A 27,565-nucleotide genomic window follows, 5' to 3' on the forward strand; every position below is an offset into this window, starting at 1 on the left:
AACAAATACTTTTATTAAAGGGATTTGTTCTGTGAAGTTTGGATTCAGTCAAAGGGCCACACTTGAGGACCTAGAGGGTCATACATGGCCTTAAGGCCACAGATTCCCCACCCCTGCTCTAGACTGTGTGTGAATCCCTTCCTCTTCCACATATTCCATGGTCCCCAGAACACAAATCATATCATACCTTGCCAAACACAAGCCTTCTAGACACAGGGTAAAATATACAGATATATTTATATTATTTGTTTTTTTAAAAAGATCCTGGATGAAGGGAGAAGAGTAGGTAGAGGGTAAAATGGGAAAAATAGGAGAGTCTGCCCTCACCCATTCCAATGCTCCACAGCTAACCCTGCCACCCAGACCCCTAGGAGCTGAAACTCTTCTTCTGCAACACACACAAAGTCCAGGACAGAGAGTCTTGATGGGATGAGCAGCTGTAACCGGGCTTCCCCATGAAGCCTATGCCTCTCTCCCGTGGAGACTGAGAATATCTGGACCCCTCTCATCTCAGAGGTGCGAGGGGGCAGCACCTGGTCACGGTGGACTTTGAGCCTGTCAGAAAGAAGAGCAAATAGGTCATGAGTGGGGAAGGAAGTGGCCCCACTCCTTTCCAAAGTGGAGGAGTGAGAAGTTGCTGCAGATAGGCTTTGAACATTTGGGAAGAGTCAGATGACACAGCCTATGAGGTCTTGTCCAGCTTCGAGAGTCTGGAATAATAAGAGATTGGAAGACTGGAGGGGTCAAGAAACCAGAAAATGAGGACAGGACAGGGGTGACTGGGTGTGACTCCCACCCACTTTGCAAAGGGAGTAGAGGGGATTTTGTAGAGGGAAAAGAGAGTGCACCTGTCATGTGACCTGGGTTTTAGCCTAAGCATTCATTCTGGGATCTTGGCCAAATCCTTTGGGCTTCAGCGAAACGAGAGATTGGGAAAGGGGGGGGGGTTTGTTAAGGGAGGTAAACAGACTCAGAGTTCTAAGCTTGCTTCTGGGGCAGTTGGGTGGCACAGTGGATAGAGTGCTAGGCCTGCTGTCAGGAAGAATCTTTTTCAGATACTTCCTAGCTGTGGGCAAGTCACTTAAGAGTGGAGTTAAGAGTGGAGAAAGTTTAAGAGGATGAGGGAAGTAAGCATGACCTCATAGGATGCTAATTCTTCCTTTCTAATCCCTTAACTCTTTCAATACCCCTTCCCAGGCAAAACCACTCCAATCTAGGTTTCCCATTCCCTGCTTTTGTATCTATCCAGGGAACCCAAACATCCTAGAAGAAAAAGAGGGGGTAAAAGAGTAGTGGGGAATAGGCCATTTACACCACAGTGGAATCCCTTCCCCACCCTACCCCTTACCCTGGGCTTGGATCCCTCCAATTCACTCTCAGACATGCCCCAGGAGCTGAAGGGACAGACAGGGACCCTATTCTCACTGGTCTCCTGGGTACGTGGTGGGGAATGGGGGTGAGAGGGAAAGGGACATGTAAGACCTGTGGGAATGGCTCCATGGGCTCACTAGCAGGGTTTCAAAGGGGCACATTTCTTTTGGACCCACCCCCTACTTCCCACCCAACTTCTTTTAGGCCTCTTGCCCAGCTTCTACTAGGCCTGATGCCTGATTTTGTTTCAGCTTGCTGCCTGATTCTTTTCAGGCCTTAAGCATAAAGAGGGCCTTCACTGGTTTAAGATATCAGCGTGGGAAGAGAAAGGGAACAGGTCAGAACAGGTGAGGATGCCATTCTCTCCAGTCTTCTGCCTCTAAGGCAGCTTCCCCTGGGAAAGGTAGGAAAGCAGTGAGGGGGAGGAGGGTTTTACTTACAGACAAGAGGTCAGAAGTGAAGGCGGCCACACTCCTCCTCATCTCATTCTCACTGCCCCTCAGGGGGATGAGCGACACACTGCCCAGCCTTGACTCAGGTACAGGCCGAACCACCCTGGAGGGCTCAGAAGGCCAGACAGTCCCGCCATGCTGGGGCAGGCAGGCAAGCAGGCAGGAGAGCCAGCAGTTAGGTCAGTGGGTGACATGACCCAATCATCAAACCCCTAGGACTCACTAACCATGCTCCTCGGCCTTCCTTCCCTCCCTCCTCAGACCTTTCTGCCAACCCCACCCACCCCCAGGCTATTTCCCTTCCCCAACCTCTCCAAGTTTCTCCCCTCCTGGTTCCCCACCAGTCTTGTCCCTCCTGGCCCAATACCTGTACAAGGAAGAAGGTGGCGAACCACTCTCTGAGCTCCATCTGGGTGTCACAGCAAAGGTACCTAAAGCAAGAGGGGTGTGAGTGGTACGTGAACACATCTTACTGAAGCCTGGGAAAAGGACAAGCTGGGCTCCCCATTCAGGACTTTAGAAATCTTCAAGTCCAGTGTTCTTTCTTTACAGATAAGGAAACCAAGACCCATAAAGAAGAAAGGAATTGCCCAAAGTTACACAGGTAGTCCAGTAGAAGGGCCAGGATGTGAACTTGGGTTCTCTTCTCCAAATCTTAGGTTCAAAGCTTCACAGCTTTAAAGCTAAAAGGGACTTTAGAAACCATTCAATCCAATCTCTTCATTTTACAAATGAGGAAGCTGAGGCAGACAGCAGTTAAATGACTTGCCCACAGATACACAGCTAGTAAGCATTAGAGATTTGGTGAGATTTGAACCCAGGTTCTTGGCCTCTAGAGTTCATACTCCTTCCATTTTGCCAGACTGTTCTTCCTCCTGCAACACATCTTCCTCCTTAAGTAGACAGCCATCCTTTACCCACCTCCTAGGCTAGGGATCTGATCAATATCTGTTATGTGTGTTCCATCCCCATTACTCAGCCACATTTGCTACCTCAGACTGGAGCCTTGAACCCCCTACTCACCACTGCTGCCTCTCGTGTTTCTCTGTCTCGTGCACCACAGTGAGACCCCAACTAAAGGGAGAGAGAAAACAGGTGAAGGATTCGGGCCAGGGGCAGGTCTCCCCCACCCCTCCTTCATCACTTAGCAACAGGAAGCATCGTTGGGTTGCCATGGAGATCTCTGGGGAACCTGCAGGCAAGCAGATGGGGAACTGCATGCCTTCTCTTCCCTCCATCTGCCACATGTTGGGGGTTGGGAGCCAGGGGACCCATAAGCTTAAAGCCCAGAGCTTGGCCCTCCTTGCCAAGGGACACCCCCACTCACCCCGACCCTTACTCACCATGTTTCAAACTAAGCTCCTCCTCTCATTCCTGCTTCTACGATTTTTGCCAAGGTATTCCCCTGCCTAGAACGGGCCCTTGCCCTTCCCTGCGCCTCTCCAAATCTCATCTTTTGAGATCTACCCCCAGTCTCACCAACTTCCTCCATCATCACTGGCCAACATAGACCTCTCCTTTCCTCTCCTCCCTCTCTGACATCCTAAAGTACTTAAGAGCCTGACCTCAAAGACCGGGGCCGTCTGTCACCCCAGGGGCTCCCTGAGGACTGGGCCTTGTCTCCTTCATGTACCAGAAGCCTCCAAATTACCATGTCTCCCCAGTGAGATCTGCCCTGAGGAATGCCGAGTCCTATCATCTCTACCTTCACAGTATCTCTCCAGTAACACTGGCCACTCTCCCTACTTCAGGTCCTCCTCACCTCATTCCTAGACACACTTAGCAAAGTGTCTGGTACATAGTAGGCTCTTGTTAATGCTTACTGACTGACTGACCTGGACTATTGAAATAGCCTCCAAAATTGTTCTCACTGCCTCAAGTCTCTCTCCACTCCGATCTACCCTCTATTCAGTGGCAAAAGTGATTCCCCTTAAGTACAGGTCAGTCCACATCACCTCCTTCCCCCCAGATACTCAGTAAACTCCATTAGCTCCCTGTTCCCTCCGGGACAAAATACGAAGTCCTCCTTTTGGCAGTGACAGCTCTTCAGAACCTGGCCCCTTCTCATCTGTCCAGTTTTCTCATACTGTATTCCCACCTTCACTCGCTTTACCAACTACACAAATGAGCCACCTTGCTGCTCTTTAGATGTGACCCTTCACGTACATCTCCATGACTTTGCATTAGCTTGTCTGTCACACTGGTAACACTCCCTCTCCCTCCTTCCTCACCCACACCCCTTAAATCCCCAGGCTCCTTTCAAGACAGCTCAAAATCCAGCCTCCGGCCAAAAGCAGTCCCTTCACAGTTCCTCCAGCTGTCCGTGCCTTCCCCTCTGAGATGATTTATTTCCATGCTGTCTCCCCAACGAGAATAAGCTCTGTGACGGCAGGGACTGTTTTTGCTTTCCTTTGTAGCCCTAATGCTACATTAGGCCCTGAGGCCACATGTGGTCTTTTGACTGAGTCCACGTTTTACACAACAAATCCTTTTATCAAGGGGATTTTTTTTTCTGGGAAGTTTGGATTCAGTCAAAGGCCCGTACTTGAGGACCTAGAGGGCCATAGTGGCCTCCAGGCCGCAGGTTCCCCACCCCCGCCCTAGTGCTTAGCGCAGTGCCCCACACAATTGTTAAGTGTTTAATAAATACTGGTTGGTTGGCTGGTAGATTGATTGACATTCTGCTGGACTTACCAGGTAGGTGGTCGTAACTTCTTCTTCACCCCCAGGTAGACTTTGAGGCTCTTTATAGGCCATTCCTTTTCTGGCTTGTGACTCTAAGAGCAGGGAAGCCAGATAGAGATAGAAGAGGGAAGGGAGGAGAAAAGACAGAGTGAGAGGGCCACCTCAGGCTGGGTCTGGGAGGGTGAACAACATAGAACACGCTCCCACTGGCCTCTGGGTGAAACTCAGTCTCCTATTACCCTAAGCAGGCTCCCATCTCCTCTTCTTGCTTCTCAAATCTGACCTGTACCTAAACCCAAACAGGCGGTCCAAACTGAAAAGGTCTTTAGAACAGTCAGAGCTGGGGAGGGACCTTAGAATAGGGAACGTCAGAGATGGGAGGGACCAGAGAACATCAAAGCTGGAAAGGACCTTAGAACAGGAAATGTCAAAGCTGGGAGGGACTTTAGAACAGGGAATGTCAGAGATGGGAGGGATCTCAGAACAGAGAATATCAGATCTCGAAGATTACCTAGAGACCACTAAGCTCAGCTCCCTGATTTGTCATACCAAGAGATAAATTAAGGGCCAAAGAAGGGGGGAGTATTATATTCCAAGTCAGACAGAAAGCTGGAAGAAACCCAGGTCACCCCACTTGGTCCCTGCTATCCCTATTACCTCACTACCTTTCCCAGCTCCTTTTTCACCATGACTCCCAATCCCAGTCCTACCCTCTCTAACCTTCAAAACACTAGGCTACCTCCTGCACAAAACCTTCTCAAGGCTGCTCTCCACCCAACTGAACCCAGCTTCCTCAATCAGTATGTGCTCTTGTCACCTGCATCCCCACAGATCCTTGAGTTCCCTCCTTCCCTCCCCCATGTGCCCCTCCCCTAAGGTTGGGGACTCCCCACACTTGGCACCATCAGACAGTCAACTCTCAATGATCTGCAGCCTGACATTCACAACCCAACTGGCCATGCTATTGGCTGAAACAGTTATGGACAGCACTTATCCAAAAGGGGGCGCTACCTACTCGAAGTGGCAACCACGGCAATCAATCATCACGGCAGCTGATGTTCCTATAACATTTTACGGTTATTTCTAAAGTGTTACTTGATTTGATCTTCACAGGCACCCTGTGAGGTAGGCAGGTTACATATAACTTTCCCCCTTTTACAGAGAGGCAAACTGCAAGGCCCAGAAGGATGAAACAACTTCAAAAGCCATTAGACAGATGAACCCTAAATGGGATTTAGGTCTTCTAATTCCAAATCTGGGAACACTTCCCATTACCTGATGTTTGACTCCTCCCCTGCCCCACTCAGTCATTGTGGAGAACAAATAAGGATAATGATGACGCATTTGTAAAATACCTTAAGTGCAAAGCGCTTTATAAATATTATCTCATTTGATCCTCACAACAACCTTGTGAGGTAGGAGCCATTTATGATTCCCATTTTACAGATGAGGAAACTGAGGCAAACAGCAGTTAAGGGGACTTGCCCAGCATCACAGGGCTATTAAGTACCTGAGGCAGCGTGTGACCCCAGTCCTCCTGACTCCAGGTCCAACATTCTATCCACTATACATCTCAGCTGCCTAGAATTGAGGGTTGACTGTGTGAGGGGAAAGGCCCAGCTCTAGGCCTGTGAGCAGGGGCCCCAGCTTTTCTTCAGCTCTGCTGGGAACCCATTAAAAAAGGGGGGGAACACATCAAAGCTGCGGCAAGCCAGGCAAGGTCAAGACTTCCTGAAGGACAGAGTTGGCACATATAGGCTGACTGATGGAGGTTGGGGGGATTGGGCCCCCTGACTTGTGATCCAGAGTGAGAGGGGCTTCCCAAGACTCCCTACCTCAGTCAGCCCTCTCTCAAAGGTTGGCTGGCCCCCTCCCCTCAGGCCTCCTGTGGAATAGCAAGGGGAGATAAAACCACTTACAACCGGAAACTGGGGTCAGAGGCTGGGTCTGTTCCTCCCCCCACCCAGCATGAGCCCTTGGGTACAGCTCCTCGGGAAGAAAGGAGAGAGGAAATAGGGAGAGAAAGGGAATAAACATTTATATGGAGCCTACTATGTGCAAGGCACTTTACAAACATTTAACCCTCACTACAGTCCTGTGAGGTGGACGCTATTATAATCACCATTTTGCAGTTGAGGAAACTGAGGCAAAGAGGTCAAATGACTTGCCCAGGGTCATACAGCTAGTAAGTGTCTAAGGCTGGATGTGAACTCAGGTCCTCCTAACTCTAAGCTCAGCCAGTGCTCTAACCACTGTGGCACCTACCTGAACAGAAAATAATAATAATAATTCTCATTTCTCTGGCACCGGACAGTTTACAGAGCACTTTCAATACAAGAGCCTTATGAGAAGAGGAGGGAACAGTTTATTATGCACTTCACAAAGGAGGAATACAAGACTCAGAAGGTGGTATGATTTACCCTGGGTATTTAAACACCCACAGTAAAAAACTCTAAGCACATTCAGGTTGGCAAAGCTCTTCCTTGGCAGATACATAGTAAGTACACTTTATAAACGTTTGTTGCATGCTAATGCTGCAAGGTAGGTTGTGCAAGGATCACAGAGCCATGAAATCTCAGTTGGAAAGGGACCTAGAAGGACCAACCTGTCTAGACTCACCTGTGTCTTCTATACAAATACCTGAGCAGTGGCCTCGAGCAGTGATGGGGAAGCCTACTTACTGCCTCGAGGGGCAGCCTATGACTCTTGTGAGCAGCTCTAAATGTTAGGCAGTTTTTCTTGACGTCCAGCCTAAACTGGCTTCTTTGGAATTTCCACCTTGTATCGCTAGGGCCCCCCAGGGCCAAACAGAACACGTCTAAACTATTGTCCATGGGATAGCATCCCAAGTGCTAGAAAGGAGTGATCATGTCCCACCTGAGCCTTCTATTCTCCAGGATAAACACCCCATTCCTTCAGCTCACCCTCAGAGGACATGGCCTCAAGACTTCTCTCCATCTGATTGCCCTCCCCCGGATACTGTCTAGCATAATCATGTCCTTCTTCCATTGCAATGACCAGAACTGAATATAAGGGCAGATTCCTACCCCCAATTTTGCAGCTGAGGAAACAATCTCTGGCAGGGTCGTCCAACTAAAATACACCTTGGGACTGGGGGGTGGTGTAGGGCAGGGGGAGGAGGTTGACAAGACAAGGGTTTCCAGGGATTACTGGGCTCCCTTTGTGACATCACTATGGTGTATAGGGAGAGCTTTATGCAGTGGGGGTAAGGGGGAGCAGAACGTTCTTCACTGCCTTCTTCCACGATTTCTACCAGAAAAGGAGATATATTCCACTGTGTCATCCAGAGCTTCCCCGAGCCCTGAAAATGGGTTGGTCTCTAATGAAACCTATGTGAGCTCAAGCAGCAAGCATGGAAGAAATTGGGCTGCAGGCCTGGAAAAAATGCAGGCTATGCATCCAGGCCAAGCTGGGCTGAGGGTACAGGCTGAAGCCAGACTCTGACCCCGGTGGAAGTCAGTGCACACACCACTGCAAACAAGCTGATCTGTACGCATGGAGGACACAAGGGAGAAGGTATGGAAGAGACTAAGTTCTGACTTAAGAACATACTGGACTACCAGCATGAAGGGAGCCAGGAGGCAGGGCTGTCAGAAACCAGACTTTGGGCATGGAAGAAACTTTCTCTCAGTCCTGGAAAAAACAACATCTGAGAAGGAGCCAAAAACCAACCGAGGGCAAGGAAGAACTCTGATTTTAGAAGGGAAGAAACCAGGCAGTATACAGTCAGACCTCCAATGGATTATGACTGTATACCCTCCGCCTTCATACACCATCCCATCCCTGGCCTGACCTGTCTTAAGGCACCCGACACTCCCAGTCAGACATAAGACAGAGGTGATCCTTTCTGCTAAGGGAACACTAGATCCATAAATGAACCACAATCCCATGCAAGAAGGCTGAAGTGTATGTAAATCAGGATGTTCAAATGTCATCACTGTAAATGAGGAGTTAGAATGTTTGAGTTGGGGAGGGGGGAAGGAGAGAGACAGAAAGAGAGAAGACATACAGAGAAATGGAGAGAGAAAGGGAGGGAGGGAGGGACAGAGAGAGAGTAAAGACAGAAAGAGAAACAGAAGTGGAGAGAGGGAGGGAGAGAGGGGGAGGGGGGAGGGGGGAGAGAGAGAGAGAGAGAGGTGGAGAGAAAAAGAGAGAGGATAGAAAGAGAAAAAGGAAGAAATAAGTAGAAAGAGAGAGAGAGGAAGGAGAAACAGAAAAGTGAAGAGAAAGAAAGACAGAAAAAACAGAGAAGTGGGAGAGAGAGGATAGAAAGAGAAAAAGGAAGAAATATATAGAAAGAGAGAAAGAGAAGAAGGAGAAACAAAGGGAAAAGTAAAAAGAAAGAAAGCAGAAAGAGAGAAGTGGGAGAGAGGGATGGGGAGAGAGAGAACAGACAAAAGAGAAATGGAAAGAGAGAGGACAGACAGAAAGAGAAAGAGAGAAATGGAAAGAGAAAAAGATAAAAGACAGAAACAGAGAAAAGACAGAGAAACAGAGAGGGGAGAGAGAGAGACACACACACAGAGAGAGAGACAGAGAGAGAGAGAGAGAGAGAGAGAGAGAGAGAGAGAGAGTAGGTGCCTAACCTCCAATTCCCCTATTACACAGAGAAGGAAGCTGAGGCCCAGAGGAGATAGAAGACACTTGCTTAAGGGGACACAGTGAGTCAGGGACAGAGACGGAAATCAAACCCTGGGCTCCCGATTCCCAGCCCAGGACTCTTGCTTAGCCCGAGAGGGCAGACCTCAGAACTACTGGGGCAAGGAAGTCATTGTAGAGAGAGCTCTATGTATAGAAAAGTTTTCTAGGTAATTGAGAGCTCTCCTAGACTGGGACAGACTGGGAACATTTGTGCCACAAAGTAACTTCAGAAATTCAAGGGTTCCCTAGTCTAGAGATGGTTTACTTTTATATGGGTATGTCAGTGCCCTTCCCTGGTGCCACTGTCTTCTCCCATGTGGAAAAAAAAAACCCCAACAACCTAGGAAAGCCATATGATGGAGCAGTGGGAAGAAAGAAAGAGAAAAGGGGGACCAAGTAGGCACTCAGTCTTAGTGGTAGAAGAAGGAGGGGAAGATCACTGGGAAATCCAGTGTGACCGATTCCTGAGCATGGTGATCAGGAAAACTCCAGGGAGCTTGGCTGCGGCCCTTGATTTGAGGCAAGTTTGGAAAACAGCAGAAATAGGGAAGATCAGAAAATCGTGAAAGCTGTGACAGAGCCTAACGGCTAGTTCCCGCACTTTACAGAGAAGGAAAGGGAGGCCTGGAATGGGGCATTTACCCAAAGAGACACAGGGAGTAAGCAGCAGAGCCTGTGAATCAAACTCAAATTTCCTGACTCTTTTTGGAGGCTCTCATTTAGCCCCAGGGTTAAATAGAACTCAGAGCACTTTGGTAGATACTACAGAGACAAATGTTAGCTCCATGTTTAAAAAAAAAATAAGCTTTCTAAGAACATAGCTGAGAGATTCTGGAGGACATCAGCTGACTAACGCTGGCTTTTACCCTGGGGCAGAATACAAGGTCCAGTGGAGAAAGGGAGGCTGGTGATGTGGGGAGCTAACTTCTAAGGTCCGGAGCAGGGGGGATGGGAGGGAAGCCTGCCCCAGCAGCTCCTCAGAGCTGAGCCCCACTGCTAGTTCACTGGGAGCCCAGGAAAGGAAGGAGAGATAAGCAGGGAGTCAAGGGGGACCAGGCAAAGAGGGGACTTGTGTAGACCCTTCAAGATGCAAGAAAGTCTCTTTTTATTTCTATCTTTGGACTTTTCATAGATCTGGGTTCACAGATCTGGAGCTAGAAAGGATTTCAGAGGCCAAGTAGTCCAACCTCCTCATGTTACAGACAGATGAAGAAACTGAGTCCCACAGGGGTTGGGGGTCAGCTCAAGGTCACACAAGCAGTAAGTGGCAGAGGCAGGACTTTTACTCAGGTCCTCCTCACTCATTACTCAGGGATGTGTTAGAGCCAGCTTAAAATTCAATTGTTAAATTTTAAAATATTCAGTGTGAACATTTACACCTTGAAAATGTGCAAATGCTACAAAGCAGGGTTTGATTTATTATTCAGTGATTTCTAGACTCGAGAAAGTCATGAAGAAAATATTAATAATGCGCATTAAACTTTAAAAGTGTGTCATGCATTGGAGAGCCAGTTGTTAAATATTTACCAGCACACCCTTGCTCTAATTCCTTTGCTCTTTGCCTTGAGCAAATCTGGAATCCATAACCCCTGCCTCCTCCCCCATTCCCAGCCCTGACCTGACCTGTCTTCAGGGCACCCTGAATACTGCTGGCAAAACATCAGAGGGGGGTGATCCTTACTGCCGAGGGGCAGCTAGGCCCATAAATGAATCAGCACACCCTGTTTATGAGCCACTCCCTCCCCCAGGTCTTATTATCTCTTGGCTCCAGAGTTCATAGAATCGTAGGGTTCAGGACTCAAAACTATTGATTTGGAGGGGGAAGGTGACCTTAGAGATCATCTATTCCAACTTCTTTTTTTTTTTACAGATGAGGAAAGAGAGGTCCAGAGAGAAATGACTTGCCCAAGGTCACACAGGGAGTAAAAGTCAAGAGTGGGGATTTTCTAAGCTAGGTCCTCTGACTCTAAAAACCCAGCATTCCTGAAATGATAATAATAGCAACCCACATTTCTATAGCTTTGCAAAAAACACTCTGCAGAGCTTATCTGAACCTCACAATAGCTCTATGAAGTAAGCAGTACAGGGATTATGATCCTCTTTTACAGAGCATGAGAAAACGGAGGCCCAGAGAGGTACTTATGAGTGCACAGATAAGTGTCATCAAGGTTTTGAGCTCTTGTCTCTCCTGACTCCAAGTTAAGCCTTCATTCCACTTACCCCAAACTGCCTCCCAGAACTGATGAATCAGAGACCCACAGAATCCTAGCTTTGGAACAGAAGATGGAGAAAATACAGGCCTCTGTCTTGTTTGAGCAACTAGGTGGCACAGTGGATAGAGTGCTGGGCCTGGAATCTGGAAGACTCATCTTCCTGACTTCAAATCTGGCCTCAAGAGAATTACTAGCTGTGTGACCCTGGGCTTTAGTTTCCTCATCTGTAAAATGAGCTGGAAAAGGAAAGAGCAAACCACTCCAGTATCTTTGCCAAGAAAACCCCAAATGAGGTTACGAAGAGTCAGACATGACTGAAAAATGACTCAACTGTCTTCTTTGAAGAACTGGAAAACTCTGAGTCTGGAACGTGGGAGACGCTATCAGATCTTATGGATGTGTTGACTAGCTTTGCTTGTATTGGCCAAAACCAAAACGCTTTTTTCTTTGTTTCAAGGGATGAGTAGAGGAAGGGGAGGGATACATTCAGAAGGGAAAAGGGTGTGACATACAAACAAAAGATAGAAATAAAAATCAATAATTTGAAAAAAATAATAATCCTAGGCTTCCAGAATCTTAGAATCTTGGGCTGATAGAATCTTGGATTCTTGGCTCTCTGAGCCAGAAGGGAGCTCAGAGGTCATCTCCAGCCCAGCTTTCCACACACTGCAGGAAAGCCCTAGACATGAGCACTCAGATGCAGTTATCAGTAATAAACATTCCCCAAAAACTGAAAAGGACTGTGTGCTTTCTTAAGGGGGAAAGAGAGTAGCACTGGTCCAGATGTGCTGTTTGAAGTGGTCTACTTGGAAACGCTCAGGTCAGTCTGGGACAATCCGTCCTTTGTGAAGAAGAGAGGCTGTAGGGGAGGACGGAACAGGGGGGCAGTGAGAGAAACTCACACTTTTGAGTTTTTCTTGAAGATGGAGACTCTCAAATCTGACTCTGGGCCTCTGGGAACCTGGAGATTCAACATTAGCAGCTGTGCATTTTTGTACAGGGTTCATGCTTGAGAGAAGGAAGCAAAAAGGAGTCAGGATGGAGACCGTCCTTAGGGAAAGGGAGGACAGGATGAGATCCAGGAGCAGCAGCCCCCAGGAAGAGCCATACTCAGCTTTGACTACAAACAGAAGAGGCCTAGGACAGGCCTGGAGGCTAGGAAGGGTGGCTGCAGGGCCATAGCGACTGACCCAGCTGGCTGCCGCTACATCAGATGGAAGCTGATTAGAAAGGAATAAAAAGGTAAGGCTGATCAGCAGTTCTGAGTGCCAGGCCTAAGTCAGGCAGCTTGGCAAGAGGAGCTGATGTTGCTCCCTGGCACCAGGAGGTCATAAGAAGCAGGAGCCAGGGCTACGAGGGCCAGGGAGTTCAGATGCCTTGACCCAGGGAAGAGCGGCCAGATCTCTCTTCACATCTCCAGAGAGAAGAATCTCGGGACGGTAGAACAGGAGACTCTGAATTCCCGACTACACAAAGAGGTCAGACAGAGGCAAAGAACAACTTCCTTGGGGCCAGGAGACTGAAAACCAGGAAAGGCGAGGGAGCCTCCCATCTCTGAAGGCCAGCAAGAATGAGAAGAGGCAGCCAGATGAATCAGAGAGCACTGGGCAGGGAGCCAGGAGGGCTGTGCCTCAGAGACGTTGAGGTACCATGAAGAGGAAGCTGGACACAGCCTCAGGAAGACCTGTGTTCAAATCCCAAATCTGACACTCTCTGAGGGACCTCAGGCACCCCAGAGGAGCCACTAAAGCTCTCGGAGCCTCAGTTACCTCAGCTGTAAAATGGGGATAATAACAGCTCAGCTCATTTATAATTTACACATATTTTATGTTCACGACACACGGATCGCCTCTCTTTGAATGTCTACATGTAGGGGTGGGGGAAATCAGTGTTGAGAAATGACAGGTAGAGAAGAAGGAAAACCAAAGAGGCCCCCACTCTCCAGAACCAGGCCTTAGTTTGCAAAAGGCTAGTTGGAACCCAGACATCTGAGCTGAGAGGGAGCACGAAGGGAAGGGGGAAACTAGGATCTCTGAAGCATCAGGCTAGAGGGGAGGACAGGGGAAGGGGAGGGGGAAGTGAAAATGAAAGTAGGATCATCCAATCCAAGAGCTATAAGGGCCCGACCCATTCGTTCTACAGATGGGGAGAGTGAGGCCTGGAGAAAGGAACAGACCTGCCCAGGGTTACACAGCGGGTCTGTGGCAGAGCTGGGATTGGAACCCGGGGATCCTGACTCCCAAACCAAGAGGACCGGCTCCGTCCTCTAAACCACAGCCAGCTGGAGGCGGGGGCAGGCATGGTTGCCTGATGCTGCAGAGGCACCAGAGGCTAAGGGGAGATGTGGCCAGGACAGATGTGGAAGGAGGATACAGGCAGCTGTGTCTGAGCTGAACTTGGCAGATATCCCTGACAGAAGCACAACTTCCAACTGAGCTGAGCTTCACGTACCTGGGAAGCTACGGAGAAGGAAAGCAGGGACGGGGAGAAGCCAGGAGAGGGGAGGAGAGAGAGGAGCTGTGCCCATCATGCCACGCCCAGACCCATCCCCGGCCCAACTCTTCCCCTCGGTGTGTAAGGCAGCAATGCCGCAGCAGCGCCAGCCAGCCGCTGGAGCTGGCCTGAGGCTCGGTTACTACTCACGTTCTCAAGGCCCCCACCGTGCTGCTTCAGGTTCTGTTTGATAGAGGATTGCGGGGTTATGGGAGCCGGGATGGGGGGTGCATCCCTGGTGGGGCTGAGACAGAACAGGGAGCAGGACCATGTGCATGGGGGGAGCCGATGGTTATCGTGGCTAGGATGAGTCAGGCGTATGTGACTGGATGCAGGGCTGCATGGATTACCATGAAAAATGTGCCCACCAACACAGAGCATGTGAGCTGTGGCAAAGGATGACACAGGTACACGCCATGACCAAGTACACACAGTACATACATGTGCATGCTGTGACGAGCACACCAAGAAATATGGATCTGAGGCCTGAGAAAGAACAGGTACACATGTCACAGGAAGGGGCATGGCCCATGCCCACAGGAGGGTGTCTCCTCCAGAGAGGTCTCAGAGACCCATACCATCTCTCACTCAATAACACAGGGGAGTCAAAGGCAATCTAGGAGTAACCCAGAAAAACAGTAAAACAGTAACCTGGCCCTGACTGAGAAGGAGCCCAGTCAGTGTGTGGGGGTCTGAATGCACAGGCTACAGGGGGATGGGAGAGGAGCTGACCCATTACTCACTCTGATTTCCTTGAAGAGCCTTAGGCAGCTGCCATTAAGCATGAAGTAACGGTCGTGGAAGCTGCCCGTGGAGAGGCCCAGGCCCAAGAGGCTGCGATCCTCACGGAACTTCATCATGCCATGCTTGGTGTCCCCCACCTTGCTGGCTGGGGAGGGAGGACAAGGACAAGGGGGATGCGGGGAGAGGCTGCATATCCTGCCTCCCCCAAGAACACAGGCTCCCTGAAGGAAGAGCTATGACCCCACCCCCACCAAAAGCTGGGAGTGCCTAAGGGCGGGAACATGTCTCCCTCAGACTAGAGGCTCCCTGAGGGCAAAGCTAAGTCTGTCCCTCAGACATGGTGGTTACTGAGGACAGGAGCTGTAGCTCTCCCTAAGATAGGAATTGGAATACACAGAAGGGACAGAATCTGGCCAGTGCCTGAGAGTAGAAGTGATAGTACCCTGGAGTGGGGAAGGGGAGAGGGTAACTAGGTAGGAAGCTTCTTACCTAGGTACATGAGCATGGCCTCCATGGCCAGGTACTTCTTTACCACCAGATGACTGTCAGTCCCTAGGCTGTGCAAGATAGGGAGGACCTTCTCAGTGTAGTGCAGGGGCCTCTCTGTGGAGAACACCATTATCAACAATGCTATTAATGCCAACATGGTACCAGTCTAGCTACTATCATCTCCACAGCTGCCACTGGCACAATCACTATCATCTCTGTCTCCAACATGGTAGTCATCACTATTATCACCATATCTTTGATCATCACTATTGCCTTCATCATCTCCATATAAATCACTGGCACCATCCTTACCTTCTCCTCACCATCTCCATCATCACCACCATCACAACAGTTATCATAACTGTAATCATATCTTTGATCATCACTGTCACCTTCATCATCTCCAATCAATCACCAGCAATAGCACCTTCATCACCAGTATCACTATTACCATCTCTATCAAGGCAATCACCACCACAACCATTGTACCATTCTTATGATCATCCATCTACATCAGAATCATCACCGCCTTCCTGGTGAGGAAAACTAGGAACCACAGGAGGAAAGCCATGATGGAGAACATTTGGATGAAGGTCAAAGGAAACAGAAGTACTTTTGTCATAGGAGTATACTACAGACCACGCAGACAGAAGAAGAGAAGAGATGAGGAGTGGGAAATAGATAATAGATCTGACATGGGGTATGATGTAGTGATGGGAAACTCTAACTATTGCCAGAATTCACTCTCTGCCAAAAAGCAAAGAAACTAAGGAATTCTTGGCTTGCATTAATGATAGTTTTACCCTTTGGAAGGTAGAGAAAGTAGGGGAGGGGGAGCTGTTATTTTGCATCTAAGTCTAACCAAGCAGGAGGTGCTAGTTGCTGAGGAAGAAACCACAGGAATCTTGGGGGGAAGTGACCACTTGGTAGGAGAGCTCATGATAGAGAAGAGACAAACTTGGTTTAGTTGTACATCTACCCTAGATTTTGGGAGAGCAGATTTCAAAATCAGAAAAAAAGAGAGGCAGGATTCCATGGTCTAATATCCTCTAAGGAAAGTTGGTCCAGAAGAGAAAAGAATTGAAAAATTAAATTTTAACTCTGACAAAGGAGAAAGAAAACAGGAAGCTATGTAAACAACCATATGAATTGTTCCCATTTAAATTGCTGTTGTAGGCACTTTCCTTATAACAATGCTGTGATGTAGACAGACTGATTTGGGCTGATGGTACCAAACCCTGGAACACAAAAGAGATTCCTAAATGAGATTTACAATCACTCAAAAGAGTTCATCCTAATGATCTTCATAGGAAAGATCAAGCGAATAAAGGAATTGGATGAATAACCCAAAAAGCTGATCCACTGATACATATATCTTAGATAGACACTGCAGTGGGACAATTAATTGGGCCTAGAATTTGATGAGGAGGAAAAGAACAGGCAGTATTGGTATATTGGAAACTATAACTCTTCCCACAATCCCAAGCTATCCCCTGAAACAAAAAATCATCTTTTTAACACCAATTTTAACCCTCTTCTGGTGACTCTATATGGCTTCAAGTCATGGTGCACCACAACCTACAAAGACTTAAAATCATAGGACACTCAAAGGACAATCGGAAAATGCATGGTGGGCGTAAATAGGCTGGCAGCACATTTCCAATAATAACTTCTGCATGCAAGATGTTGTGTAAGAGATATTCAGGAAACCGATGCATAGTGAAGTCAGCAGACCCAGGAAAACAATATCCACAATGACTACAACAACGTAAATGGAAACAACCACCACCACAAAACAACCAAAATTGAATGTTGTGAAACTGAAGAACATGTTTAGTTAGCCCTAGTGAAGAAATACAAGACACCTTCCCCTGTTCCTTTGCAGCGGTCTACGAGGTTGGAATGATGCATATGCCAGACGGTTTTGGTGTGTTGATCAGATTTTGCTGAGTTTCTTTTTTTCTTCTTTCTCTTTTTCTTTTTTTTTTAATTAAAAGAAATTTTAAAAAATTCTTTGTTATAGAGGATAGCTCTATGAGAGGTAGGAGGAGGGATACAGGGAGAAAGCTAGGTGATATACAAACAAGAGATACCCAAGAGATGTATGATAAGAAAGGGAGGTGAGCCAGTCACCTAGCAAAAGCAAGAGAGATGGCCCAAGCCCTGTTCAGGTATCCCCACAAAGTTAAAAAGACCTACAGTAGGAGTTCTTGATGTGTTTTTTGTTTCATCAGTCCTTTTGGCAGTCTGGTGACCCCTTCTTAGAATAATGTTTTTAATTACACAAAACAATACATAGGATTACAAAGAAAACCAATTATATTGAGATAAAGATGTAATTTTTTTAACATCCAACTTCACAGGCCCCATGAAATCTATCCTGGATGCCTTGAGGGGTCTCTGACCTAGAGAGAAGGCCTCTAGCATACCACGTGAGTCCTGTTGGAAAAATTTATGGGAAACACAGAAAAGAGTTGCACAGGACAAGAAGGTGGAAGTTTTGATTTGCAGCATCTAAAAGATGCCTGGAAGCAGAAGAGGTCCCCAGAAGGTGGTAGATCCCTCCTCAATGGAGGTGCTCAAGTAGAGAATGAATGGCCCCTTGGGGAGATGTTGTAGGGAGGACTTCTGTTCAGGTATGAATCAGACAGTTGCACCTTGGAAGTCCTTTGCAACTCTGAGATCTGTGATAACCATCATCAAGTATCATCACCACTTTCCTCCCCTTCATCATCACCTCCCAGTCACCATGGTCACCATCATGTCACTATTCCCACCCTAGGACATGGTGGTACGCTCCCAAGTGTCTACAGCCCTCATCCCATCACCATCACGATGTTACGGAGCCCCTGAAGTTATGACTGCCATGATGCATTTTATAATGTCTACTTTGTCATTTCTATGACCTTTCTTAAGACTTGTATAAGGATATGATTGCTTTTTGCAATTTTATAACTACAAGTGTCATCCTTCTTCTGGGGCATGTAAATGAATTGACACTGCTTACCAGAGAACATATACTCACATACACACATTTATATGCAGCTATATTAATAACTGAAGCCTCCCCCACCCCTTGGGGATCCTTATGTTTTCTTCCTCTCCTCTATACAATCTGAGTTAACATTCATACACAGAGTCCCCAGGGGAAAAGCTATAAGCATCTCCATCAAAGGGTCTTTGATTTTCACTTGAAAGAATGACCTGAGGCCATCCTCTTGGCAATAGCCAGGCAATTTTGAGGCAGAATTCCCTAGGAAGCTTCATGCCCATATTAACCAGTTAATCTCTTATGTACCTGTGTGATTATAATTGCTTCTGACTTTCTTTTGCTATAAATAAGATAAGAAGGTCTTCTTGTCTCCCCAAATATAACTCTGCATAAGGACTGAATTCAGCCCAATTTGTCTGTCTCATAGTACAAGGCGTCATAGATAAAGTACTCTACTTTTGTCTCCTTTGCTAGCCAACTCTGAGTAGACTGGGGAACACTCCAATTTCATATTCTCATCCCTCTCAACAAATTACCATGCTCAATGATCCTAAAGTTCAGATATGGAAACAGACAGATAAAATCATGCTACTGGACATCCTACTGAATCTCCTAAAGAGGGGGGGAAGAGGGGCTTGTACAATAGGGGAATAACTTAGAGAGCTGCCACACCATCCCCCCAACCTAGAAGAAGATTTGGAAGATATAGCACCCACCCTTCTCCTGTCTCTAGATTTCTGGAGGCTTCAGTTACAGCATATTATTTAATAAATTTCATTTGGATATATGTCTTGTGCATGAATTTTCTCCTTTTCACTCTCTTAGTACAGATGTAGAGTTACCATATAATCACTCCTTTAGAGAAGCGTTTGCTGTCAAATGTAGGACCTGAAATGGGTGGGAGAAACTAATCAAGTCTCCTCATTTTACAACTTCTAGTACTCACACAGAGAGCCGTCATTCAAATTGCTGCAGTGAATGAGTCACATGACCATGGAATAACAGAAACTAGCATGAATCTCTGTGCATGCTAGTCTACTCCATCCATATTCTAAAGGCCACTTACCTGCCTCTTCCCTCTCACTGACTTCAAAACAGGTCCAATAGTCCTTCTCCTTTATCCTCACATTCCTACGATCTAAGATCTCCATGGTGAGCTCCTGGGCTGTCATGGAAGCTGGGATCTGAAGGAAAAGAGGCATAAAGAGACAAGACCCTTCTTTCCTAACCCCAGAAGACTAACCCTAAGAGCCCGAGCCACGAGGGAAAGCCTGCATCCACCAGGACCCCAGACCTTGGTCCAAGTGCCCCCCAGCAAGGTAGAATGGAAAAAAGATTGGTTTTGTAGTCCAAAGTCTCAGATTCAAATTCTGCCTCAGAAATTTACTAGCTGTATGACCTCTGTGGGTCTTAGTTTCTTCATCTGTAAAATGAGGGTGTTGGCCAACTAGATGACCTATAAAGCTCTTTTCCTGCTCTAAATTATAAACCTATCATTGCAGGAGCTCTGGATTTGCTAGGGCCACCTTACTTCATCCTGATAGGGCCAACCTCTCCAACCTCCCTTCAGATATCAATTATGTGTGAGGCCTGGGAGTCAAAAGGCTAGGATTTGAGTTCTCTTTCTCACATCAACTTCCTGCTGATTCTAAATAAGTCATTTTACTTTTCTGAGCCTCAGTTTCCCCATTTCCAAAATGATAATAATATTTTTGCCACCTACTGCATAGGGTGATTGTACATTTTGAACCTTAAAGAACTATAGAAATGAGAGCCATTATTGTTGCTAGCTATGTGCCTCAGTTCCTTGACATCAAAAAAAAAAATGGAAATGCTCAACCTTGCACAATCTACCGCCTCACAGATCTAATCTGAGGAAAACACTTTGTAAACAGAGCTATCATTACTATGATCATCTCTTTAACTCCATCCAGAGCCTGGTTCTATGGATAGCCTGTATTAGCTCTGAACTTCACTCAGATCAGCTCCAGAAAACCTCAGTGCTGGGCTCCCTGGAAGACAGATCTAACAGAGAGGCACAAAGTGTCCTGTCCGATGGGCTTGCCACAGCACCAAGGACAGCTCCCACAAGCAGAAGCCAAGACTGGGCTTGCGGTTTCTGAGTCCCTGAGGCCTCACCTTAACATGCTGCTCCGTCTCCGTTGCCTTCTTTTCCAAGTATACGGTGCAGATGAAATCTCCAGCATGCTGTGGAGGGGAGAAGAGAGGGAATCAGAGACAGTAAAAGGGTGAAAACAGGGACAGAAGCCTCACCTAAAGAACCAATGCACTAGCAGCTTCCTTCTACCCTTTGAAACATTTGGAGCAACAGAAGGCTAAGGACAGTATACCAGATAGGATAGAACACTGGACTTGGATTCAGGAAGACTAGGTTTAAATCCTGCCTAAAAGACTGGGCAAGTCCCTTAATCTATCTGTGCCTCAGTTTCCTCATTTACAGAATAAAGGAGGCTGAACTCAGTGACCTCTAAGGTTCCCCTTGCTCTAAAATCTGTGATCTTACAACCTTTAGGATCTCTCCCATATCTCTCATCCCCTGACTATCCCTCCTAGGTATTGCTCTTTCTAGGGAGAGGTCTGTCTCAGGTTGGGTAGGTTAGGAGTGGGGGTGGTGGGGAGGAAGAGGGAAGAGTTGGAAAAGTTGAGCACAGGGAAGCCAGGCAACATGAGAAGAAACAAAAGACATAGCCAAGAAGGGCACAGGGAAAGTCTAGCTGAGGTGAGATGAGAGAAAATGGTCTGACCAAGGTGAACTTAAGTAGAAGGACTCCAGTGGAGGTGAGCTGGTGGACACTGGGTTGGGAAAAGGACAAAGGAATTAGGGAGAGTGGAATAAATAGGACCCATTTGTTGCCAAGTAGGCAGAATATGAAAATAGACCCTCCATGCTGGTGTGAGTTAGCCAGTGTAAGGTTGGGATCCAATCCCCTCTGAGGGCCCACTCTACCTCTGCTGGGGAGTCTATAACCCCTGGGTCCAGAGAAGAGGAATTAACTTATTTAAGTTCTTAGAATCATTGAATGGGAAGTTGCGTAAATCTGTCATTCCAATTCAGTGGGGGAACAAATAGGGAACCCCAAAGTAGCCTCATGTTGGAGGAAAAGAGCACTAGACATGGAGTCAGGTAGCCTAAATTTGAGTCCACACTCTGCCACTAAATAGCCTTAGGAAGGTCACAAATTCTCTAAGATTCTGTTTCCTCTTCTGTAAAATAGGGATGGTTCTTCTTGTACTAGGGCAATTATGTGGCACAGTAGATAAAGTGCTGAGCCGAGAGTCAGGAAGACTCATCTTCCTGAGTTCAAATGTGGCCTCAGACACTTACTAACTGTGTGATCCTGGGCAAGTCACTTAACCCTGTTTGCCTCAGTTTCCTCATCTGTAAAATGAGCTGGAGAAGGAAATGGCAAACTTCTCTAGTATCTTTGCCAAAAACAAACCAAAACACAAATGGGGTCACAAAGAGTCGGACATGACTGAAAATGACTGAATGACAAAATTCTTGTGCTATCTACCATCCAGGGCTGTTGTTAGCAAAGAACTGGAACCAAAGGAGATGTCCACTGACTAGGGAATGGCTCACCAAATGGAGGAATATTCCTACACCAGAAGAAACAATGTGTACATGAAGAATATAGAGATGCATGAGAAAACTTCTATGAACTGACACAAAGTGAAGTAAGCAAGATTCAGGAAAATAGTATACACTGACAATGTAAATGGGAAGGACAAACAACAGCAATAATAATAACAGACAACATTTCTATACAACTCTATGCTATGTGCCAGGCACTATGCTAAGCATTTTTAGAGGTATTATCTCATTTGATCCTCACAACAACCCAGTGAGGTACTGTAATTATACCCATTTCACAGATGAAGAAACTGAGGCAGACAGCCAGTGGCTAAATGACTTGCCCAGGGTCACACAGCTAGTAAGTGTCCAAGGCTAGATTTGAATTCAGGTATTTCTGACGCACTACACCACATGGCTGCCCCAAACACACCACCAACAACAAACCAACCCTGAATGCCATATAACTGAAGAGATTTTAAAAATGCACTTCCCTTCCTTCTTAGTAGAAGGGTATACACACTATCAGACACGCATGTAGTGCTTCTTACTTTTGCTGAATGACTTGTTTTTTTTCTTCTTTCTCTCTTATTGTTACAGGTGACAGCTTTTGGGATATAAGAGTGGGAATAGACACACACAGAGAGACAGAGAGAAACAGAGGAGAGACCCAGAGAGAAAGAGAGAGAGAGAAAGGTGATACCAATAGCGAAAGTAATCAATAATTTTTAGAAGAAAATGAGCATTTATTAAGTGCTTACTATATGCCTAGTACTTTACAAATATTACCTCATTTGATCTTCATAACCCTGGGAGGTAGGTGCCATTATTATCCCCATTTTATAGTTGAGGAAACTGAGGCAGAGAGAGGTTAAGTGACTTGGCCAGGGTCACACAGTTATTACGCATCTGAGGTCAGATTTAAATTAAGGTCTTCCTGACTCTAGAATCAACACTCTATCTACTGTGCGCCTTAAAGAAGAGGGGTTATTATTATTGTTGTTATTATCACTATCATCATCATCATTGTTCTCATATCCTTCATTCTAGCCAAATTGAATCACTTGCTATTTCCTGGATCAATAGTGCAGGGATTGCAGCCCTGAGCCTAGAGTCAGGAAGACCTGAGTTCAAATCTGACCCCAGACACTTCCCAGCTGTGGGACCCTGGGGCAAGTCAGTTAACCTCTGAATGCCAGTTTTCTCAACTGTAAAATGGGGCTAATAATACCTGCCAGGGTTCTTGTGAGAATCAAATGTTTTTACATTTTCATAGCCCTTAGCACAGTGCCTGGCATATAGTAGTTGCTATAGAAATGCTATCATCATCATCATCATTATTATTATTATTATTTATTCAGGCCTCTTTTATCTTCATGCATTGGTGCCTGAATAGAATCCCTCCCTCATTTCTGCCTGCTGAAATCCTTTCTCTTCACAGTATGGCCCAGGTGCTAGATTCCTCCCAGATGAAAGTCATTTCTCCTGCAGCAAAGCCCTTTCTTTTGGTTTTGCACTGACCTTCCTATGCATCCCCAGCACTTAGCACAGAGCCTCGCATGTAGAAAGTGCTTAACAAATTCCTGCAGACTGATTCACTGACCCTTATTACACTCTTCCATGCGTCACAGCTACATCACAAGTGCACATGTCCTATCTGCTCCTCCCAAGTTCCCTTAGGACAGCACTTGAGTCACTTTTCATCCTTCTAGCTCTAAAATCTATGATCTTCTGACCCCTAGAACCTCTCCTATATCACTCATCCCCTGAACTATCCCTCTTGGGGAGCTGCCTTCTCCTGGAAGAGGTGTGTCTGGAGTTGGGAAGGTTGAGAGGGAGGAATTGGGAAAAGTGGAGCAGAGATATTAGTCAGCATTAGAGGAAACAGGGGCCTGACTGTGGAGAGCAGAGGGAGAGTCTAGCCAAGGTGAGGTGAGAAAAGGGGGGTCTGGCCAAAGTGAACTTAAGTAGGAGGGTCTGGTGGGGGTGAGCTGGGGGGGACACTGGGCTGGCCAAGGGCAAAGGAATTGTGGTATGCATCCCCAGTGCAGAGGGCAGAAGGGCACTTCCCCGGGGCAGGAGCAGGTTGCCTGATGACCTTCCCCTCTCCCATCCCCTAGTAGGCATTCAACTTAGATATGAAGGGCTGCCATGTGGAAGGGCAATCAGACTTGTCCTAGTTGGCTGCAGAAATCACAGCTAAGGAGCAATTAAGGAAAGGTGCAAAGAGGCAAGTGTAAGGCACAGAACATCCAAATCATGAACAGCTTACTAATAGTCAAAGCTGTCCCAAAGTGGAAGGGTCTTGGGGCAGGTAGTAAGCTCCCCATCCCTACAAGTCTTCACGACCACTTGGAGATGGAAAGCACACAGATGGGCTTGAGTTCAAATCCTGTGACAATGACTAGCTGTGTGACCAAGGGTCAGTAACAGCCTCTGCTAAACTCATTTCCTCCTCTGCAAAGGGAGAAAATACCTGCCCTGCCCATCTCACAGTATTGCTGGGAGGAATGGATGATGTCATCCTTAAGGCAACTGTGATGTTGGTGGAGGAGGGGTTCCTCTTCAAGCAGAGAGGCTGGAGTGGATGCCCTCTGGGACTCCTTTGAACTCTGAGATTCTGTGACCCCCTGAGGTTCTATGACATCTGGGTGCCCTTCTTCCACTCCATGTCCCTGTGGCCTCTCTATGGAAAACACAAGACAGATCCCAGGCTCTGCTCTGGCCCCTCAGCATCTCTGCTCCTGAAAATGTGCCCCAACCTGCTCCTAGAAGCAGCATGGGTGCCTGACTCCCAGCCAGGAGACCGGAGAGCATGCTGCCTTCACACTGCCCAATTCCCATTCCACATTCTGCAAAAAGCCTTTCCAGGCTGCCCACGCACACCACACCCCCAGTGCCTTCCCTCTGAGATTACTCCCCATTTACCCTGCTTCTGTTCATCTTGTTCAAAGTCTTGTTAAGTATCTTGTTAAGGTCTTCCTGATAGTTGTTCTGCATGCCGTCTCCCCCCCTTACACAGCGAGTTCCTTAAGAGCAGGGACCCTGTTTTTGCCTTTCTTTGTATCACCAGCTAGGGCAGCTAAGTGGTGCTGGGCCTGAAGTCTAGAACACTCATCTTCATGAATTCAAATCTGGCCTCAGACATTTACACGCTGTGTGACCCTAGGCAAGTCACTCAGCCCTGCTTGCCTCAGTTTCCTCATCTGTAAAATGAGCTGGAGAAAGAAATAGCAAACTACTCCAGTGTCTCTGCCAAGAAACCCCCAAATGGGGTCACAAAGAGTGAGACATGACTGAAGAACTAAACAACACAAAAGTATTCCCCAGCACATAGCCCAGGGCCTGATCCATAGTAAGCATTTAATAAACGCTTGTTAACTATCGATTGACTGGCTGACGTGTGTGTGTGTGTGTGTGTGTGTGTGTGTGTGTGTGTGTGTGTGTGTGTGTGTGTATATATATCCCCTATCCCTAGCAAAGCTATGTATCCCTGTGTGCCTGGCACACAGTAAACACTTAATAAATGCTTGTTAACCAAGTGAAGGAATGAAAGAGGTCGAGGAATTGAAGGGGCAGGGGAAAGGACAGGCAGTGGCAGCTGGCTAGAGACAGGAGGGGCTCTCCTTCCCTCATGGTTTGGAGGGTTAATGAAGAAAGGGCAGGAAAGGGAGAAGGAGAAAGAGGCAAAAGCCAGGGAAGGATGGCGCTTGGTTGGAGCTGCTGGGCAGCCCGGGCTCCGAGGCTGCCTTACCTGTGTTCCACTGGCTGAGCCTGCCACCCTCATCTTGACAATGGCTGTGATCTCCTCTCGCTGCTTCCTTAGCTCCTGCTCATCCACCTGTGGGGAAAGGGGAGGGAACAAACAATTGAAGGTGAAAAGGCGGACATTGCCTGTGATGGGGGTGGGTGGCTGATCTAGCTACCCTCTCCCAAATTCCCCACCAGTCCCATAGGAAGTCCCTGGATGTGAGGGCTCCTCATGTGACCTTGGGAAAATCCCTTCCCTTTGTGGACCTCAATTTCCTCAAATGTAAAATTGGGAGTCTGGACTATATTCTTTTTTTTCAACAGACAAAAAGCCTTTATGTGTGTATAACATAGGTGGAGCTAGTCCTTCATCAAGGAGTTATACAATCTCAGTTAGAAGGCTAGAGTATGCCCAAGGTCCCTGCTACAAATGACATTCTATATCGTGATTTTCTTGTAGATAACAGATTTAGAGGTAAGAGAGACCTCAGAGGCCATCTTGTGCAAGACCCTCATTTGACAGGTGAGAAAACTGATCACAGGGTAGAAAATGCCCAGAACTTGCCCAAAGTCAGAGTTACTAAGAGGCAGAGCCAGGATTAGAACCCAGGATTTCTGACTCCAACACCCTCACTGTCTCAACTGACCCATGAGTGTTGCCTCCTCTTCTGTTCTAAGGTCTCTTCCAGCTCTGACATTTTATGTTCTGTGTTCTAAGAGTCATTGAGACAGCATCTAATCTGATTCCCTCTTTTTATAAAGGGGAATACCAAAGACAAGGGAAGTGACTTAATATTCAAGGTCATGCAGCAAGTTAAAGATAGAACCAGCACTAGAACACTAGGTGTCCTGACTCCCACTCCAGGGCAATCACCATTATACAGGGCTGGTCCCCTCCTACTCCTGCCCTTGGGATATGAGCCCCACGGCTCCCAAGTTTTTCTGTTGTTATCACCACTCCATGACACATACATTGAACACTCGGACATAGTGATCGATGAGGTCCTCCACCACTCGGCCAGCCTTGTAGTCCTGACCATCCGTCTGGAAAAGTGTGGGCCCAAAGACAATTGCCAAGTTGTGGGTATTCATCTGATTGGTCTCTGAGAAGCACTGTACACTATGAAAGGTAAGAAGACCTTAACTCAGGATCCTCCTTCCCCTAAGGTGATAAACCCCTCAAATTCCCTTCCCCCGGAAGGCCCAGGAACCTCAGAAAAAGACCCTGAGACAGAGAAAACACAAAATAACTGTAGTGACAAAGATGGCTCTTGGACCTGGAGTAGAAGAGAGAGGGAAAACTTTTCCCAGGGAGAGGGGGTGGGAACCCAGACCCTCTGCCTTGTGGCTTGAAGTGCCATAGATGGGATGAACCAGCTTGGGGCATCGAGGGGGAAGAGAGGGAGACAAGATATGAAGAAACTCTGTCTTCCCTGGCTCTCACCAGTACAGGTGGCTGATGAGGGCTTTCGCTGTGGCCCGGTTGACAGGGGGCAAGAGCCCCAAGAGTTCCTGGTACCTAGAAATCTTCTCTTCCTCATTCTCGATTGCTGGGGACAGGAGACAGGAAGGTATGAGGTCTGGACCCTCTGGGACCTATGACCCCTCTGGTTTCCTGCCCAGCTCCAGCCAGCTTTTCCCAGGCCAGATTCCCCCAACACCCACCCTGGGCCTTCACACACAACAAACCCCAGAGACTGGTGGGTGGCAAGGACGGGAGTCACTCTGTCCAGTGCCACACAGGACTGGGAGGCGAGGGAAAGGGCTGGAGAATGGGGGGGAAGGAGCAATTGGGGAAGGCGGTCATTTGATCATTCAGTCAATCCGTCTGTCAGGTGGTCTCGTCAGTCAGGCGGTCAGGCGGCTGGCCAATCATTTGATCAGTCCTCTATCAATCAATTCATTTATTAGTTAGCAGATCCATCTGTCCATCCATCAGTCACAAAATCAGAGTGAGAGGGGCTCATGGCAGCTGCCTCATCCAACCTACAGCTGAAAAAGAATCCCGTTCACCACATACCAGAAGTGATCATTCAGCCTTTGTTTGAAGACCTCCAGTTAAGGGGCTGCCACTGCCTCTGGAGGCAGCCCCTTCCATGCTGGAACAGCTTTAATCACT

The 27,565-nt window shown here is 47.4% G+C and overlaps 1 protein-coding gene across 7 annotated transcripts in view; it reads right to left on the reverse strand.

Moving 5' to 3' along the window:
* Positions 1 to 218: 218 nt before the first annotated feature.
* ARAP1 (ArfGAP with RhoGAP domain, ankyrin repeat and PH domain 1) overlaps positions 219 to 27,565 on the reverse strand; it is a 103,380-nt gene continuing 76,033 nt past the window's right edge. For 5 of the 7 annotated variants that reach the window (XM_078156889.1, XM_020989618.2, XM_020989617.1 and 2 more), the window contains 13 exons: positions 26,891 to 26,996; positions 26,419 to 26,566; positions 25,451 to 25,537; positions 20,241 to 20,309; positions 19,168 to 19,285; positions 15,110 to 15,223; positions 14,620 to 14,765; positions 14,027 to 14,059; positions 4,518 to 4,600; positions 2,847 to 2,897; positions 2,191 to 2,254; positions 1,812 to 1,961; positions 219 to 555 (listed from right to left, as the gene is read on the reverse strand). In XM_078156889.1, the coding sequence (XP_078013015.1) occupies positions 538 to 555; positions 1,812 to 1,961; positions 2,191 to 2,254; positions 2,847 to 2,897; positions 4,518 to 4,600; positions 14,027 to 14,059; positions 14,620 to 14,765; positions 15,110 to 15,223; positions 19,168 to 19,285; positions 20,241 to 20,309; positions 25,451 to 25,537; positions 26,419 to 26,566; positions 26,891 to 26,996 (1,187 nt within the window). In that variant the 3' untranslated portion in view covers positions 219 to 537. The remainder of the gene's footprint in view (positions 556 to 1,811; positions 1,962 to 2,190; positions 2,255 to 2,846; positions 2,898 to 4,517; positions 4,601 to 14,026; positions 14,060 to 14,619; positions 14,766 to 15,109; positions 15,224 to 19,167; positions 19,286 to 20,240; positions 20,310 to 25,450; positions 25,538 to 26,418; positions 26,567 to 26,890; positions 26,997 to 27,565) is intronic. The other 2 variants (XM_078156891.1, XM_078156890.1) reach the window with 1 other exon arrangement.

Source organism: Phascolarctos cinereus, unplaced genomic scaffold (assembly GCF_003287225.1).
Source record: "Phascolarctos cinereus isolate Bilbo 61053 unplaced genomic scaffold, phaCin_HiC Scaffold_726;HRSCAF=1367, whole genome shotgun sequence".
In the NCBI taxonomy this organism is placed as follows: domain Eukaryota; kingdom Metazoa; phylum Chordata; class Mammalia; order Diprotodontia; family Phascolarctidae; genus Phascolarctos; species Phascolarctos cinereus.